At 40.6% G+C, this 15,132-nt stretch overlaps 2 protein-coding genes across 2 annotated transcripts in view; both read right to left on the reverse strand.

Moving 5' to 3' along the window:
* Positions 1–15,132, reverse strand: part of LOC309698633 (uncharacterized protein) — a gene marked incomplete at its 5' end in the record, with an annotated part of 421,704 nt that overhangs the window by 361,594 nt on the left and 44,978 nt on the right. The gene's annotated exons all lie outside the window — the stretch shown is intronic.
* The window catches only part of rbm46 (RNA binding motif protein 46), a 33,179-nt gene continuing 25,817 nt past the window's right edge, over positions 7,771–15,132 (reverse strand). The window contains exons 10-11 of the mRNA XM_082526424.1: positions 10,367–10,631; positions 7,771–10,091 (exon numbers count right to left, since the gene is read on the reverse strand). Coding sequence (XP_082382550.1) covers positions 10,369–10,631 — 263 coding nt within the window. The 3' untranslated portion in view covers positions 7,771–10,091; positions 10,367–10,368. The remainder of the gene's footprint in view (positions 10,092–10,366; positions 10,632–15,132) is intronic.

Consider the following 15,132-nt stretch of genomic DNA (forward strand, 5'->3'; position numbering starts at 1 on the left):
ATCCCGTGTAAATCAGCCACATCTAATTCTCACAGTGCCGACTCATCCCATGTGACATAATGGCCATTTCTCCTTCTATTTCATATTCTTTGGAGTAAGCTGGAGTCTACAGAGGGTTGTTTAGGAAGATTTACTTTTCTTTTTCCAGGGGCAAAAACTAGAAATTAGAAACAAGAAACATAAAATTGGACCAGTGTGCCAGTGTGCCTCATTAGATCTCCTATGGGAGTGTGCACTCTGCAAGATACAGGGTTTAAAACTTTCCATTTTCATTTACAACTTGGTCACATTCATTTGTTTATCTTTCTAATAACTGTTTAATGAATCCAGAAGTAAAGAATAATTTCAACATTTTTGTTATAATAAAGCACAAACTGATTTTCTCTGTATCATAAATACTTAATCTGTACAGTTATGTCAGATATACGTTTATAAAAAGTTTTAAAAATTAACATTGAACGTATTTTATGCAGTTTTGTCATATTAAATGCTTTTCATTGCCCATGTGTGAACAGTTTGTAATGTAACTTAAAAATGAGAACCGGGTAGTTTTTAGGTTACTGGCCAAGTAGTATTACCGAGGATCGATTCACACGAAATCATCTGGGCTAAATCGGAGACAAGTTACTGAGGATAGCGCTGACATGACATTCATGCTCACATGTCAGAGGATTCGCTGCTGCAAGAATGGAACGAAACCTGTGGCTTAAAACCTTCAGCTCATTGTTTCAAATAATATTACAGTGAAATATCATAAAAATCTGTTATATATGCAAAATAACATATTTTTTCTTTTTTACCCTTGCTCATAATTGTGAGCATTCTAAAGTGATCTTAAAGTAAAACAAACATGGTGTCTTACCTGAATGAAAGACAGACCTGAATCTTAGATCCTCATTGTGAAAGTTCACCGTCATTCACAGATCTTCTTTTACCCACAATCGGTTTAGCACTTTGGACTGTGGGAGAAAGCTGGACCTTCGCCCTATCTCTTGCCTTTTTCTTCTTTGTATAATTCATAGCTTCATTAGCTCTAGTATACGTAATAAAGCGCTTTGAGCTCACACCGCACCTTTTTCTGCGCTCGTTTTCCAGTTTAGCAGTGTATTCTTGTGCTTTTCCGGCTACTTTCTTTTGCCTATTTTGGGAATAACAATCATTGTCTCAGCACGAGGATGCAAAATCATAGCATACATATAAGGACTCAGAGTGAACTTGAGGGGACCTGAGGGTGACGCCGCAGCATGGACATGACGTCGGCCGTTTACACAGGTTACGTCCAGTGTTGGGTGTAACGTATTAGAAATATTCAGTTACATTACGTGACATTATTTTTATTTGTATTGCACAAAAGAATGAGAGCTCGATGGCAAAGTGGAAACTCCATCGAGGAAAGAAACAACAGCATTATGCTGCTAGCACACCTGCACAGACAGGAAGCTAATGCTAAGCTAGCCGAGAACCCAGAGTTCTGAACTTCAACAGGCAACAAACAGATGAGCAGCCAGGATTCACTGCACAAATCTAAACCAGCAATTTGTCACCTGATGTGTAACAGCACCCCCCTGTTACATAATCATGAAAACACAGACTGCCGGAATGTCTTGTATTCCGGCAGTCTGTGGAGAAGTGCTTCGTCACAATCGGACGGATGGCGTGAAGAACACTATGTTGGCGACTATCCAGGTAAACAGGTAAAGCTTCACAGTTATCAGTGGCTGCAGAACTCGCAGCAATTAAATTAAACACAGCAGCCCCTCTGACTCTAACAAGATAGCATGTCATGAATTTAACATGTGGTTGTGACATGCTTCAAGAGTCTGGAGCTCATGTTATGCAAATGCATTTGCTTAATAAAGAAGAGTCCATTTGTGAGCAGTTTTGCGTGTCCTTAGAGGTCGAGTTAGATGAGCCACAGAAGCAGTGATCTCACAAACTGAGTTGAGTCACTGAGGGGGACAAGAATATTATTTCCTTATTAGCAGAGTTTTTTTTCATCCTTAAGCTCAAATTCTTCTGCTTCTCTGTCTGTGGTGACCCCTTGCAACAAGGGAGCAGCCAAAAGTAGCTCTAAATTCCATTTGCTGTTAATAATCTGTGATTGGAGTACTTAGACGAGACCCTCCTGAGACCCTATCTTTGATTCTGCCTGCTAATTGTAAAGCAGACATTTGGAGCGAGGTGCTCGGGGAGACGCCTGACTGAAAAATGAACTCCCAGGGCTGTGGAAGGCTGAGAGGGAGAAGACGGGTGAAAAAGTGAAGATGAAGCTCAGACTTGGGGAGGATTGTTTCTGTGCTGATTGAGCAACAAAGAGTGTCAACAATAAAGACTATAGGAGGAGGAGGAGGAGTGTGCAGTTTTTCTTCATTAAACATTAACTGATTAATTTCTTCCTTACTCACTCACTATAGCCAGATACAAATTACACTTTCCTTCCCCCTCCTCTTTTTTCCCCTTCCACTCTCTGCCTTCATAATCCCCTTTGTTTAACTTCTGATGCACAAAGAATACAAGAGGAGAAACTGAAGGAAAAAGACAGAAATATTCTGACCCAGTCACAATAAAAGTTTCTACCTGAGGATGTGAAACAAACACAAAGACACCTGAATCAGCAGGTTTGCTTAATGAAACTCGGGCAGGTTGAATAACAACAGGGAGAGAGGAGGCGCCTGAGTGAAGCAGAGTCAAAAACTGCTGCTTCATGCTCTGAGACAAATCTCCTGAGAGACACCAAAACATTTAGTCATCCTGTTCATCACGTACAGCAGTTTTCTTGGACATATTTTGTGTTAGTACTCCTAACACCTACAAGGTTTGTACATAAGGCTGCCATGCATGATTATCTACAGATGTTTTTTAACAAAAAAGTCCACCTTACACATCAGCAGGTGAAGACGATACATAAAGCCAGCTAAAATTCAGGGATAGTGGTCTATACACATAGGAAGCATAAACTCTTGTGAACGTATTTCAAATGAAAGCAACAACGGGTGCACTGTTGTTCTTTTTTCCCTTTGTTTTTCTTTTTAAAAAAGAGCAACAGGCATAGGTCCTTTTTCTCAGTGTCCTGGTAACATGAGACAGTGCATGCAGCCTATGCACAGGTAGGGTGGTCCAACTGCTGTTGCAGCGTTTGCTGTACCAGGAGACAGGGTGGGCAGAGCCTTAAAAGGGCATCAACCCAGCAGTTGGGCCAGAATCTGCTCCTTTTTGTAAGGAGGAACCAGAGGAGCACAGCCAAAGCTACTCATGTGCATGTTTCTGACCAGTCTGTCACTGCCAGCCTCCATGAGGGAGTGCCATGGAACTTATTTCCGATTTGGCTGGTTTTATATGGACTCGTTCTGACTGTGCAAGAAAGAAAAAGATCCTTTGATGCGTTGAGGAAAAACTGATCTATGGGCTTTAAATAGTGTTAAATACAGTGAAGCATGGTGAAGGCAGCATCGTGCTTTTGGTTGCTTTTGTTATATAGACAGAAGTGAGTGAAGGGCAAACAGAGACAACTACATATGAAAGCCTCCAGAGTGCAGAGAGGCTTTTTGGTATTTTTAATATTGAAAAGTATAAAAACAGCATTACTGTTCACAAATTAGTTGAAATAATTTTGTTCAGAACCTTAGAAATTCAGATTAGACTTTTTAAGTTTGAATTAAATGATAGCATGCTGAAAGCAAAGAAATAACTGAAACAATATGTTCAACAAAAAATCCTTTAAAAACTAGGTTGGGATGATATCTGTACACGTGGACAATTTGAAGTAGCTTTGTTTCAATTCAGTTCAATACAATACAGAAAATTGTTAGTGTGGGAAAACAGCTGACTGTGACAGAAAGATGGCGCCTTTCCTGGCTTGACTTCCACCTGCCTGCGTTGTATTGTATTTTATGCTATTGTATCAGTCCTGACGTTTAATATATGGAGCTATGCTGCTGTGATTTATGACCGTTCTTCCTTGCTCCACATCGAAGAATCTATGGAACGTCTTTATGATGATTGGGACAGTTATAGGAGATCTTTCCCCCCACCATTTGTGTGCTCTTCCACCTCACCGGATTACTTCTTGCTACCTACGAAACGTGCCCTTGGCAATTCCAAGAAGAAATCAAGGAAAAGAGGCTGTAGAGCCGGCATCCAGGTACATATTAGACGAGCCTACAGATCGGAGATTTCCCGACTCGTCTGGAGGCGTCCTCGATTTCTGCTGCCAGTTACGCTTCCAGATTTGGTTGGAAACACGTACTCACAGCCACTACAGCCTGGATCCTGCTCGTCTGATGCTCTGGATTTTGTCGATTACCTCTCTACCGCTGTGTCCTCGCAGCCTGCATCACACAACCGGTGGTTGGTCCCCCCGGTTCCATGGCGCTGCTGGAGACCACGCGTTCAGACACGGTGTTTGCTGTCAGTTCCACTCCGACAAGCTGGTGTGAAACCAGCGATGCCAGCTTTTAGTCAGATTGCACTCTTGAACGCCGGCTCCAGCGCAAACAAATCCTTCTCTCTGAATGAGCTCTTCACAGGAAAAAAAACCTGGATTTTCTGTTTTTCACTGAAACATAGCAGAGGGATGGCGAGTTCATTAACCTAAACAAACTGCGTCCCGCAGGCTGGCCCTGCTACTGAGTTCTTAAAGGATTTTATGGACTTCTTATCTTCTATTATCAAGCTGGAGAAAGTTTTTTTAACATTCATATTGATGATACCTCATCTAACTCTGCAGCTGAACTTTTATCTATATCTGATTCTTTTAACTTTGTCCAACACGTCTCTGGTCCAATCCATTTAAAAGGCCATACCTTGGACCTTGTCTTTTCCTTGGGCCTCAACATTGGCAATGTGTTTGTTGAGGATGTACATTTGAGTGATCATAATTGTGTCTTTTTTTTAACTCAATTTTAGCTCTAGTTGTGAACCTTTTTAATGTTTCTCTTCAGCCTGAGGTGTTCCCCAGCTTTTTTTAAACATGCCATTGTGGAACCAAGGCTCAGAAAACCCAACCTGGATCCAACACTACTTGAACATTTTAGACCTTTAGATCTCCAAACTCCCATTTATGTCAAAACTATTTGTGAGAAGGCAGTTGCTGTCCACCTTACGGCATACTTGGAGAAACACAACATCTATGACCGTTTTTAATCTGGGTTCCGTAAATTCCACTGCATTCCACTGAGACATCACTACTGAAAGTCACTAATGATATTATGATGTCAGCAGACTCCAGAGAATGCACAGTCATAGTCTTGTTAGACCTTACCTCAGCCTTTGTTACAGTCAATCATACCATCCTGATAAACAGACGGAGAGACCTGGTTGGGATGTCTGGCTCTGTTCTAGACTAGTTTTCATCTTATATATCTGAAAGGAGTTTTAGTGTGTCTGCAAACCAGATCATGTCAGAATTTACAGAGTTGCTGTGTGGAGTTCCTCAGGGCTCAGTGCTGGGACCTATTCTGTTTTTAATATACATTCTTCCTTTAAGCCAGCTAATACAGCAGTTACCTGAAGTATCTTATCATCTTTTTTGCTGACGATATTCAGCTATATTAAATGGTTGAACAATAATTGCTTACAGCTAAACCCGGCCAAAACAGAAACTTTGATTATTGCACCAGGCAGTGCAATACCCGATATTAAACGGTGACTGGGCGATTTAGGTTCCTCACAAAAACATAACCTTAGAAACCTGGGTGTTATTTTTGATGAAGCTTTTTCTTTGGAGGGACATTTAAATCAGATAGTAAGAAAAACTTAAATCCATCGTGTCAACAAAGGAACTCCAGATGATAATACACGGTTTTGTCTCTACAAGACTCAACTACTGTAACAGCCTGTTTACTTGTCTAAACAAGAAAGGGCTAGCTTGTCTGCAGGTTGTTCAAAACTCTGCAGCGAGGCTACTGACCCACTTGAACAAGGGAGCCCATATGACCCCTGTTTTAAAGTCGCTGCACTGGCTACCAATCAGATTTAGGTTCCATTTTAAAATGTTAGTTTAGTTAGTTTGAACTTTTAGAGCATTACAGGGACAGGCCCCCCTTATATTGCCGATTTGATTCGTACACATACCTCTTCTCGTAACCTGAGGTCATCAAACCAAAACCTTTTAGCGGTCCCCCACACTCGTTTCAGAACTTGAGGGGGCCGATCTTTCCAAGCTGTTGCACCCAGACTGTGAAATGCTCTTCTTCTCTTTCTACGGTGTCTGGACTCGGTGGAGACCTTCAAAAAGCAGCTAAAGACAGTTTTATTTCAAAAAGCTTTTCATTAGACAAGGGTTTTTAGGATGTATTTATGACTGTATTGTGTTTTTACCCTGTAAAGCACAAACTCACTGAATACACTGTGACTCTGTATCACTAAAAACAACAACGAAGGAACATTTTGAACAGCAAAACCATTCAAACAAGGTAACAAAGAAAAAAGATTTCAATACAGGTTGCACTGAACAGCTGATTATAGAATCATATTCTTCCTGCTTCTTTAAGCATTTCTATGACCTTTTGTCCTCATTTCCTAAAAAGTTGAAGTTCTGACATTGCATAGGGGGGCCTGAGAACTCGGAAAGCTCCAACACAACTATTAAATCAACCATATGGCTGGATTACAGGTGAGAATCAATACTGAATTGGAAATAAAAACCTTTCACATAAGTGAAAAAAAGGAAATATAGTGCTTTTAATGGGTTCCCCTTTTAAGTTTCCATGCTACAAAGACTGAATCAAGTACAAAGTTTCTCGAGCGATGAAGGTTCAGGGTTCAGAAAAGTGCTGAAGAGAAATAGGAGCTGCAGAAGAGCAAATCAGCAAGCCTTTAGAGGAAAACAAGGATCCAAAGGCAGTGAAACTGAAAAGACAGAAACTACTGTTCATCTGTTTTTTGTCACGGTTCAAGCAGCACTGGCATTTCTTCTACATGATCTAAAACCAAGTAGGCATGCCAAAAACATAAAAAAACATCTGTAAGAGTCTTATTTCTGACATTTGTGCTTCAGATATCATTGACCAGTACCATGAATATGCAGGTAAATATCCCTTTCAGGAAGCAAAAGATGTGTGGGATTTGCCAAAATCCAATTTCAAAACTTTTTCCTGTGGTCTGCTGATGTTTTAGTTAACAGCTCAGGCAATGGCTACCAGACAGAAAAGGAGGTTTGAACAGCACGGTCACACCAGCGTCACTAACGTCTGACGCAAACTCAAGTCATTTTGTTCTATAAGAAGCTCAAAATATGACAGAAACTGCTCACTTCAGAAAAAGAGGTTCGTGGGTTACTCCTCATGGGCTTTCAAGGGGTAAAAACAACCATCTTGATGGAAGTCGGTATACATTAGTTTGTCAGACTAGTGCGACTATTCCTTGAAAAAACACAGAACACTCAGATGCTGAGTCATACCAGCTCAGCAAAGATCTTTTACATCCTTTTAAGCCTCAGGGTGCCAAATATGAGCACCCAAACATTTTTTTAAGGATACACTGCACATCATGCTGAGATATGCCAGGTTTTTGGCTAATAGCTCTTTGGGAATCGCCTTGTTGGTGCAAAAATTAAATTTTATGTCTGCCAAACTGGGTTATCTTTGGAATTTCTCAAGATTCAACTACAGAAATTGGAACAAACGATGTGTTTTTGTGATAAGCTGCTAGTAGAAAATGTGTGTAATTTAAAATTAGTTTTTTGATTTAGCCTTCTGTTATGTGTAGACACAACACTGGGTAATCCCTCGAGTTAGGTGCGGCTTTTAATGTTTGAATGACACATAGATCAGTGTTAAGTGGCCAAGCAAACAAACAAAACAATTCAGGTACACAGACTGGACTGAAATGAGTCAAGCCTACAGAAAGTCCTACAAAACCCAAACCACTGCTCAAAACCACTTTCAAATTCAAGAAAGTCTGGCTTCTTGGGATCAAAATGAAAAGAAATGAATGGGGACTCGAGACTTTTGTATAGTACTGTATTTTATACTATTCAACCATTTCTTGGGACAAAAAACAGTAGAGGTGTACGTGAATCAACTGTGGCAGGGTTTTATTCCAAAATACTCCCACTGTTTAATTTTTGGAAACAAGATTCCTGAGACTAAACTACAACACAGAGATTCACATGAATACACAAAACTCTTTATCTTCATGTTCTTGAAATTTAACTGTGTGGCAAGTTTATAAGCAAACCCTTCATTACTTTTTGTTTTTGAGTGCTGTGAAATACTTCATATCTGTTTTTAATAAATACGGTCACATTGGGAGCAACTAAGATTTATTCTTTTACACACTATCGTGATTTTTGATTGGACTTACTATCACTATTGTTTCTGCTTTTCTTATTCACGACTGAAGAGATTTCAGTCTGCTGTCTGGTTTGGATTTCACTAAAACAAAAACTGGGACGAATATTCTGACATGCATTAAAAATATCCAGATTCTCTGTCACAAACAAAATCTTCTGTCTGGTTTTAAACACAAATTAAACCTTTTCTCCTAAAAATCAAAGTCGAGCAGAGCAATATGTTGCAGGAACTTTGTATGAAACAAGGGAATGAACATGAAGTAAAACTATGCAAACACAGTCCCTGTAAATACATATAAAACATTTAAAGTCCAAGCAACATGCATCAGTCAAACTAATCAAGAAAGAGAGAAAAAACATGAACTTAAAACACTCCGCTGTTACTTTGATCTTAAAAACGATCGATTTCAAACCTTCAAGCACAACTTTCAGTGCGTTTGAATTCATTTATTAAGGAACCGTGTACAACTCTCTCCTCTCAACTTCAAACTCCCCCATTGCACAGCAGAAAAGTATTTATAAATTCTGCTTGCTTTAAAAGTGTAAAACTGCAAGAAGAAAAAACATACAGCACGCCCTCATCTCCCAAATATTTATGCAAAATCTGTAATTTTGTAACAACTTTCTGTAAAACGGATCACCTTTAAACATTTATAAAATTTCTAGAAAATTTTATTTGGAATTTCAAAGTGTCTCCAAAAGAAAGAACAAAACAAAATAAACAGCATTTATCTGTAGTCCTACCATTAATAATTGTACTTTTAAACTGATCAATCTGCTGATTATTTTGGCAGTAACTACTACTACTACTACTACTAGTTTTAATTGAAAACTTGCCTAAAAATGAAGTAATTACCAATAACAAGTGAATTTTGGGTCCCATAAAGAGAAACTCTAAAACATAAAATACTAAAAAAGAAATACTGAGTTATTGATTTTTATTAAACATTCTACTTTTTCGCCATTAACTAAGGACCCCCATTAATTAAAGGTCTAAAATGTTATGACAATGAAAGTCTCCAAAAATAAAGAAGTACCATCAATATTATCACTAAGGCATGCAACTACTAATTGTTTTGTGAATATAAATAAAAATGCTGATTTTATGATTTCTTCTGCTTTTTTAGTTGTAAATTTAAAAAAAATAATAATTAAATGCAAGCTCCAATTGTAAAGCCAATATAATAAATATTAGGGGATATTTACTCAGGCGGCTGCTTTTGGATAGATCAACGCTTTAAAAGGACCCCCCGCCCCATTGTTGTTTTTTTGAATTTACTGATAAATGAACTTTTCTTTATGAACACTAAACAACTAGAATGTGAAACAAAACCATGAGAAACTAACTGTGCCTCTGTTTGTGCTGAATGCAGTTTAAATGAGACTAAAAGCCCAACAACAAAAGTTGTTGCAGAGCCTCCTTCTTCCTCGTGCTTAAAATCAGCCTGGATGCAAAGCAGCTCACACAAAATAAGAAAAGACAAAAATGGTCTTTTGTTTTGGAGCTTCATATTTAGAGTCGGATTGTGAAGGAAGTCAGCAGCTACAAAAATTCCTCTAGAAGAAGAAGAGGATGATAAAACAGTGACTCTGCCCCCTCCTTCGCCACATAACAGGAGGACAAAAGTTAACATAACAGAGGCTCTAATTTAAAAAAGCACATTAACAATGCAATTACACCGTGTGCAGCGTAATTGTAAGAAACACAGCCTGCCTTTTCTTCCTCGCACTTTTCCTTCAGTAGATCTTCCTCTAACTTCTGACCTTCAGGCGAGGCAGCGCCTCTGGCAGAAAATGACTGGAGGGCATAAAGAAAAAAGACAAAAAACATAAGATAACATGCTCTGAAGCGCAAAAATAAATAAATAAACCCCAAATAATGTCACATAAAACTAGTTATACTGAATTAGGGCATAAAATCAAATCGCCTTTACTCTGTCTCCTTGGAAACCTTTCTTATATTAGTAGGACACAAAAAGTCTTCAGAGACAGTATGTATCTCCTCGACGAGGCAGACTTTGAAGAACATTTGATTAAGCACAGTTTAAATCCCTCCTCACTGCAGAGTCTCACCATCAGTAGAACGGCGACTGCGGGCTGATGTAGAGTCTCTGAGTGTGAGAGGCGGCAGGGCTGAGCGATGAGAGAGAAGACAGGGTGGAGAGGGGGTATGGGGACTGAGGTGGTGGAGGAGGTGGAGGGAGGCAGGAGGCGAAGGCCCGGCTGGCGCAGGTCAGGACACCTGGAGTGGTGACAGTGGCAGCAGGTGGGGAAATGGCGAGAGGAGGAGAGTTGCTGCTGGGAGAGTCGCAAGATGCTCCGCTCAGAAAAGACAAGTCTGGAGGAGCAAAGACAAGACGGGGGGAAAACATTATTTGTAAAGCACTTCTCAAAACACTCAGGTTGAATAAAAGCCACCAATTGAAGATATATATGCTCCAGCAATAAGACACATAATTAACGATAAAGGTCTTAAAGTCATCACAAGATACATACTTCCATACTTGTATGTTGTTTCACTCTAGTTTTTATTACTGTATCTGTAGTTCTCAAAGGTTGGTCACTGCATTTGCCTGGTACCTGCTTTGCACCCAATGAGGCAAAAAGATAAAAAAGTGAAAGGTGCAAAGATGCATCTACGTGCATCTTATAACCTACGGTTATTAGGTCCTTCCGTACAGCCCCACAGGGGGGTGGGTGGGTTTGAAGCCCATCCTACCTGTTGCAGGCCTTCATGCACTCTAGTCTTGTTCTAAGTGAGTGCATTGAAAGCAATGCAAGGAGATTATCTGCTCTCCTCGCCCACTCTCATCAAATGATTAGCTGTCATTAAAGGGTATGAGCTGAGCCATTTCCAGTCTGAAGCCAGCACATATCACAGGCCGGCAGGAAACACTGAGATCACATTACACAATCAATTAAGGTTAGTTAAGCACTGGCAGCTGGTGACAGGTAAGTCCTCCCAAAAACTCCCTGTAGAGCCTTCAGCTGATCCAAAATGCTGCAACAAGAGTCCTGACAGGGACTAGAAAGAGAGAGCATATTTCTCCTGCTTTGGCTTCCCTTCATTGGCTTCCTGTTAAATCCAGAATTGAATTCAAAATCCTGCTCCTCACATACAAGGTCTTAAATAATCAGGCCCCATCTTATCTTAATGACCTTGTAGTACCATATCACCCTGTTAGAGCACTTCGCTCTCGCTCTGCAGGCCTACTTGTTGTTCCTGGAGTATTTAAAAGTAGAATGGGAGGCAGAGCATTCAGTTTTCAGGGCCCTCTTCTGTGGAACCAGCTTCCAGTTTGGATTCAGGAGACAGACACTATCTCTACTTTTAAGATTAGGCTTAAAACTTTCCTTTTTGCTAAAGCATATAGTTAGGGCTGGACCAGGTGACCCTGAATCTTCCCTTAGTTATGCTGCAATAGACGTAGGCTGCCGGGGATTCCCATGATGCATTGAGTTTTTCCTTTCCAGTCACCTTTCTCACTCACTATGTGTTAATAGACCTCTCTGCATTGAATCATATCTGTTATTAATATCTGTCTCTTGATGGAGTTTTTCCTTCACACTGTCGCCATGGTGCTTGCTTATAGGGGGTTATATGATTGTTGTTTTTGTTTTTTTTCCATTTTCTTTGTCTTACTGTATAAAATTGAACTGAACTGAACAGTTTAGTGTGAGACAGCGTCATACAATGGAAGAAAGCTGCATGCCGGTAGTGTTCATTGCAAAGCAAGAGAATTGTAGGTGTGACGCTCAGGAGTGCCTCCACCTGCTGCTCAAGTCTGGTATGAATGATAGTCGGCATTATTTTGGTCAACAGTGAGATTACAAATATTTGACGTGACTCATCATAGTTTGATTTGATTTTGATTTGATATACCTTTATTAGTCCCACAAGGGAAATTTCATAAGGCTGCCGACCTATTGCACGCAATGGCGGCGCCATCTTACCCTCCGACCATACATACATTACACAAAACATCACATGGGGAAGACAGGTCAGAGAGGTATAACAATGGAAAATGCACCACATGAGGAAAGATAAGGAGAAAAAAATAACTCCCCCCAGACTGAGCTCCAACATGGAGATCAGTTTGAGAACAGAAAAAAACACCTCTGCACAAAGCACATGAAAAAACTTAATACACCAAAGAAACACATGACAAGCAACAGGGGTGGGTAAAGGGTGAGAGACAGCCAGTGTAGACAGTACATCCGGGCCTGCGTGCGCTGGTCTCCTTGATCCGCTGTCAGCATCGGAAGGAAATAAGCGTCGAAGGCGTTTGGAAAGGGAGGGGGAATGAGTGTGTGCATATCAGTGTATATGTATGTGTGTGCGTGTCCAGAGTTCAGCTGAGACAGTGTCTTTCGCCCTGCCAGGCTAAGTAAACAGTCTTCCAGCCAACCCAGGTGGCCTTGCATGGAATGGGGGGGACAGACTAAACACAGTCGTTATCAGGGTGTTGTTCAGCTCCAGCCTTGACACCGCAGCTGGCGGCAAAGGGGTTCTCCGCATGAAGTGATGGTGGTTTTTACTTTAGTGCGAACAGCTCATATGAATTTCAAAGCAGTTCTACAGTCCAACACTGGTCTCTCAATCTCCCGTTGGAGAGCCGTGAGCTTCGCCATACTTGCGTTCTGTGATGTTGTCATTTCTTGTGCTCAAGGAGCCGATTCTGAGAACTCACAGCAGTGTGCCTCCCCGAGGTGTGATCCAATTTACGCACAGAGATGTTATTCCGGGCTAGCCCTTCCGAGATGTATCCAGTCTGCAGTCAGAGATCTTATTCTGAGTATTCTGAGTATGAATGTGAGAGTGAATGAATAGTGGTATTGTAAAGCGCTTTGGGTGCCTTGAAAAGCGCTATATAAATCCAATCCATTTATTCACAGCAGCCGTAGCCTCTCCAAGATCTTATTCGTGCTGCACTCAATGAGCCCATTTTGAGAAACTCACGCCTCTCCCATCGTTTCAATCCCAGCGGGCAGCCTTGTGAGGGTTTGAACAGCCGATTCCGCTTTCTTAATTCTGCGATAAGTCAGGGCCAAGCCAGCTCCGATCAGCCAGAACCCTGTTACCATGGTTCCGAATAGGTAGATATCTTCAGCAGTCAGGCTCACCCGAGCCCAGACTTCTCGTTGAGAAAGGGGTGTCAATTGCATTTAGGGACCAGTTGATCCAATCCATAATTCCTCTTTTAGGTTTTAGAGAACAGACTGTGAGAGAGTGTTCCAGGGAAAAGTAATACAAAAAACACAAGACTAGACAAGGACATAAGAGGCTAAGCAGGGAAGCTACGGGAGAGGAGGAGAGGAGAAAAGTGCGACCGCCTTCGTCAAGAGCAAGAGCAGAGAGATAATAAATACACTGTTTGTTCAAACTTTAAAAAAGAACAGGAAAAGGAAAAAAATCTTTTTTTCAATTAAGTTTATATTTTTGAACTTCAATGTTATTTTAACTGCAGAAGTAAATGAAAGAGAAATGAATTAAACACGCCGAAGCCCAGAGGGGAATCAATGTGGACTTTTATGAAGGGGCAAAGGTAAAGAAAAGGTATGTGCTGAAAGGCAAAAGCAGAATATTATTTTTTCTCAATTATCTTGTTTTAATAATTGTTGGCAGGGAAAAAGGAATTCAAATTAACTTTAGAGCCCAGACAAAGAGCTGCTATTTTCTTCAGGTATGAATACAGACAGGCTTAGGGCAAAAAAAGTTTGAAAACCACTCTTTTTTTACACAACGAACTTTCATATTCTCGCTGCTTTATGGTGTTTTAGAATAGTCAGTTGTATTTGTTGATGTTGGGGAGTTTAGTTTGGTCTCACATGCATAGCACAGAGTCAATGAATGTTACAGCAGCAGTTTTTTTTTTACCTTGTCACACATAACAAAAGAAAGGTTATTACAATGAAATTAAACTACATTTTGTGTGTACATACTGAGACTTTGAGATATCGATGTAACATGGATAGTTGTGTTTTTATTGCTGCATCCATTATTATATATAATAATAAGACAAACAGAAAAACACAAGCAGTTAAACTTCAGTTTGTTCAGTCAGGAAGCAGACACTTTTGTGAATGAATATTAAACCTGCTTTGGTGTAAATAAAAGTAAGAATGCACTGCAAACGAGAGAATGGTTTAGGATGTGATGGCCACAGATCACTGCTCTGTCTTTATCCCTCTTGACTGATTTTTCATTACTTTGTGTTACTGTGTCTGTTACTGGAGCTGGATGGAACAGGGCCAGAACTCTACAACAGTGGGCTACTCACGCATGTCTCCGATTTAATCTGGCTCCATGAGGGTCCAATATCCTCATTTAAACATCATGTGCCACATCCAGCCCACGTTGACATAAGATGGACCAGATCAGTGAAATTCCCTTTTCTTTCAGCCTGATGTCTGCCACTCCTGCTCTTAGTGGGACCTCACTGTTTATCTGACTCTACCCAGAGATCACCAGGACTATTGGTGCCCCGTTATCTTCACAGAGGAGAGCAGGTTTATACTGGGCGCATGTGACAGATGTGAGCCATGGCATCCTGCCTCCAACATCATGCAGCACGACCAGTTTAGCAGTGAGTCAGTAATGGTCTGACTTTGGTTTTTCTTCTCATCTTCAAGTAGCACCAATGTATGCAAGATTTAAGCGTCTAAGCAGTGTATATATTTATATACTGTGACCTGGAGTGCCTGAAGAGAGATGAAGGAAGCCAGAGAGAAAGGGGAAGAGACTGAGGATGTGCAGAGATCTCAGGCTCCCCGTGGAGCAGCGAAACTGTTAAAAAATGGATTCGGTGCAAATAAGGCTGATTAAAAGCGTCCAGTCG

This window comes from Aulonocara stuartgranti (genome assembly GCF_965226115.1).
Source record: "Aulonocara stuartgranti genome assembly, chromosome: 3".
In the NCBI taxonomy this organism is placed as follows: domain Eukaryota; kingdom Metazoa; phylum Chordata; class Actinopteri; order Cichliformes; family Cichlidae; genus Aulonocara; species Aulonocara stuartgranti.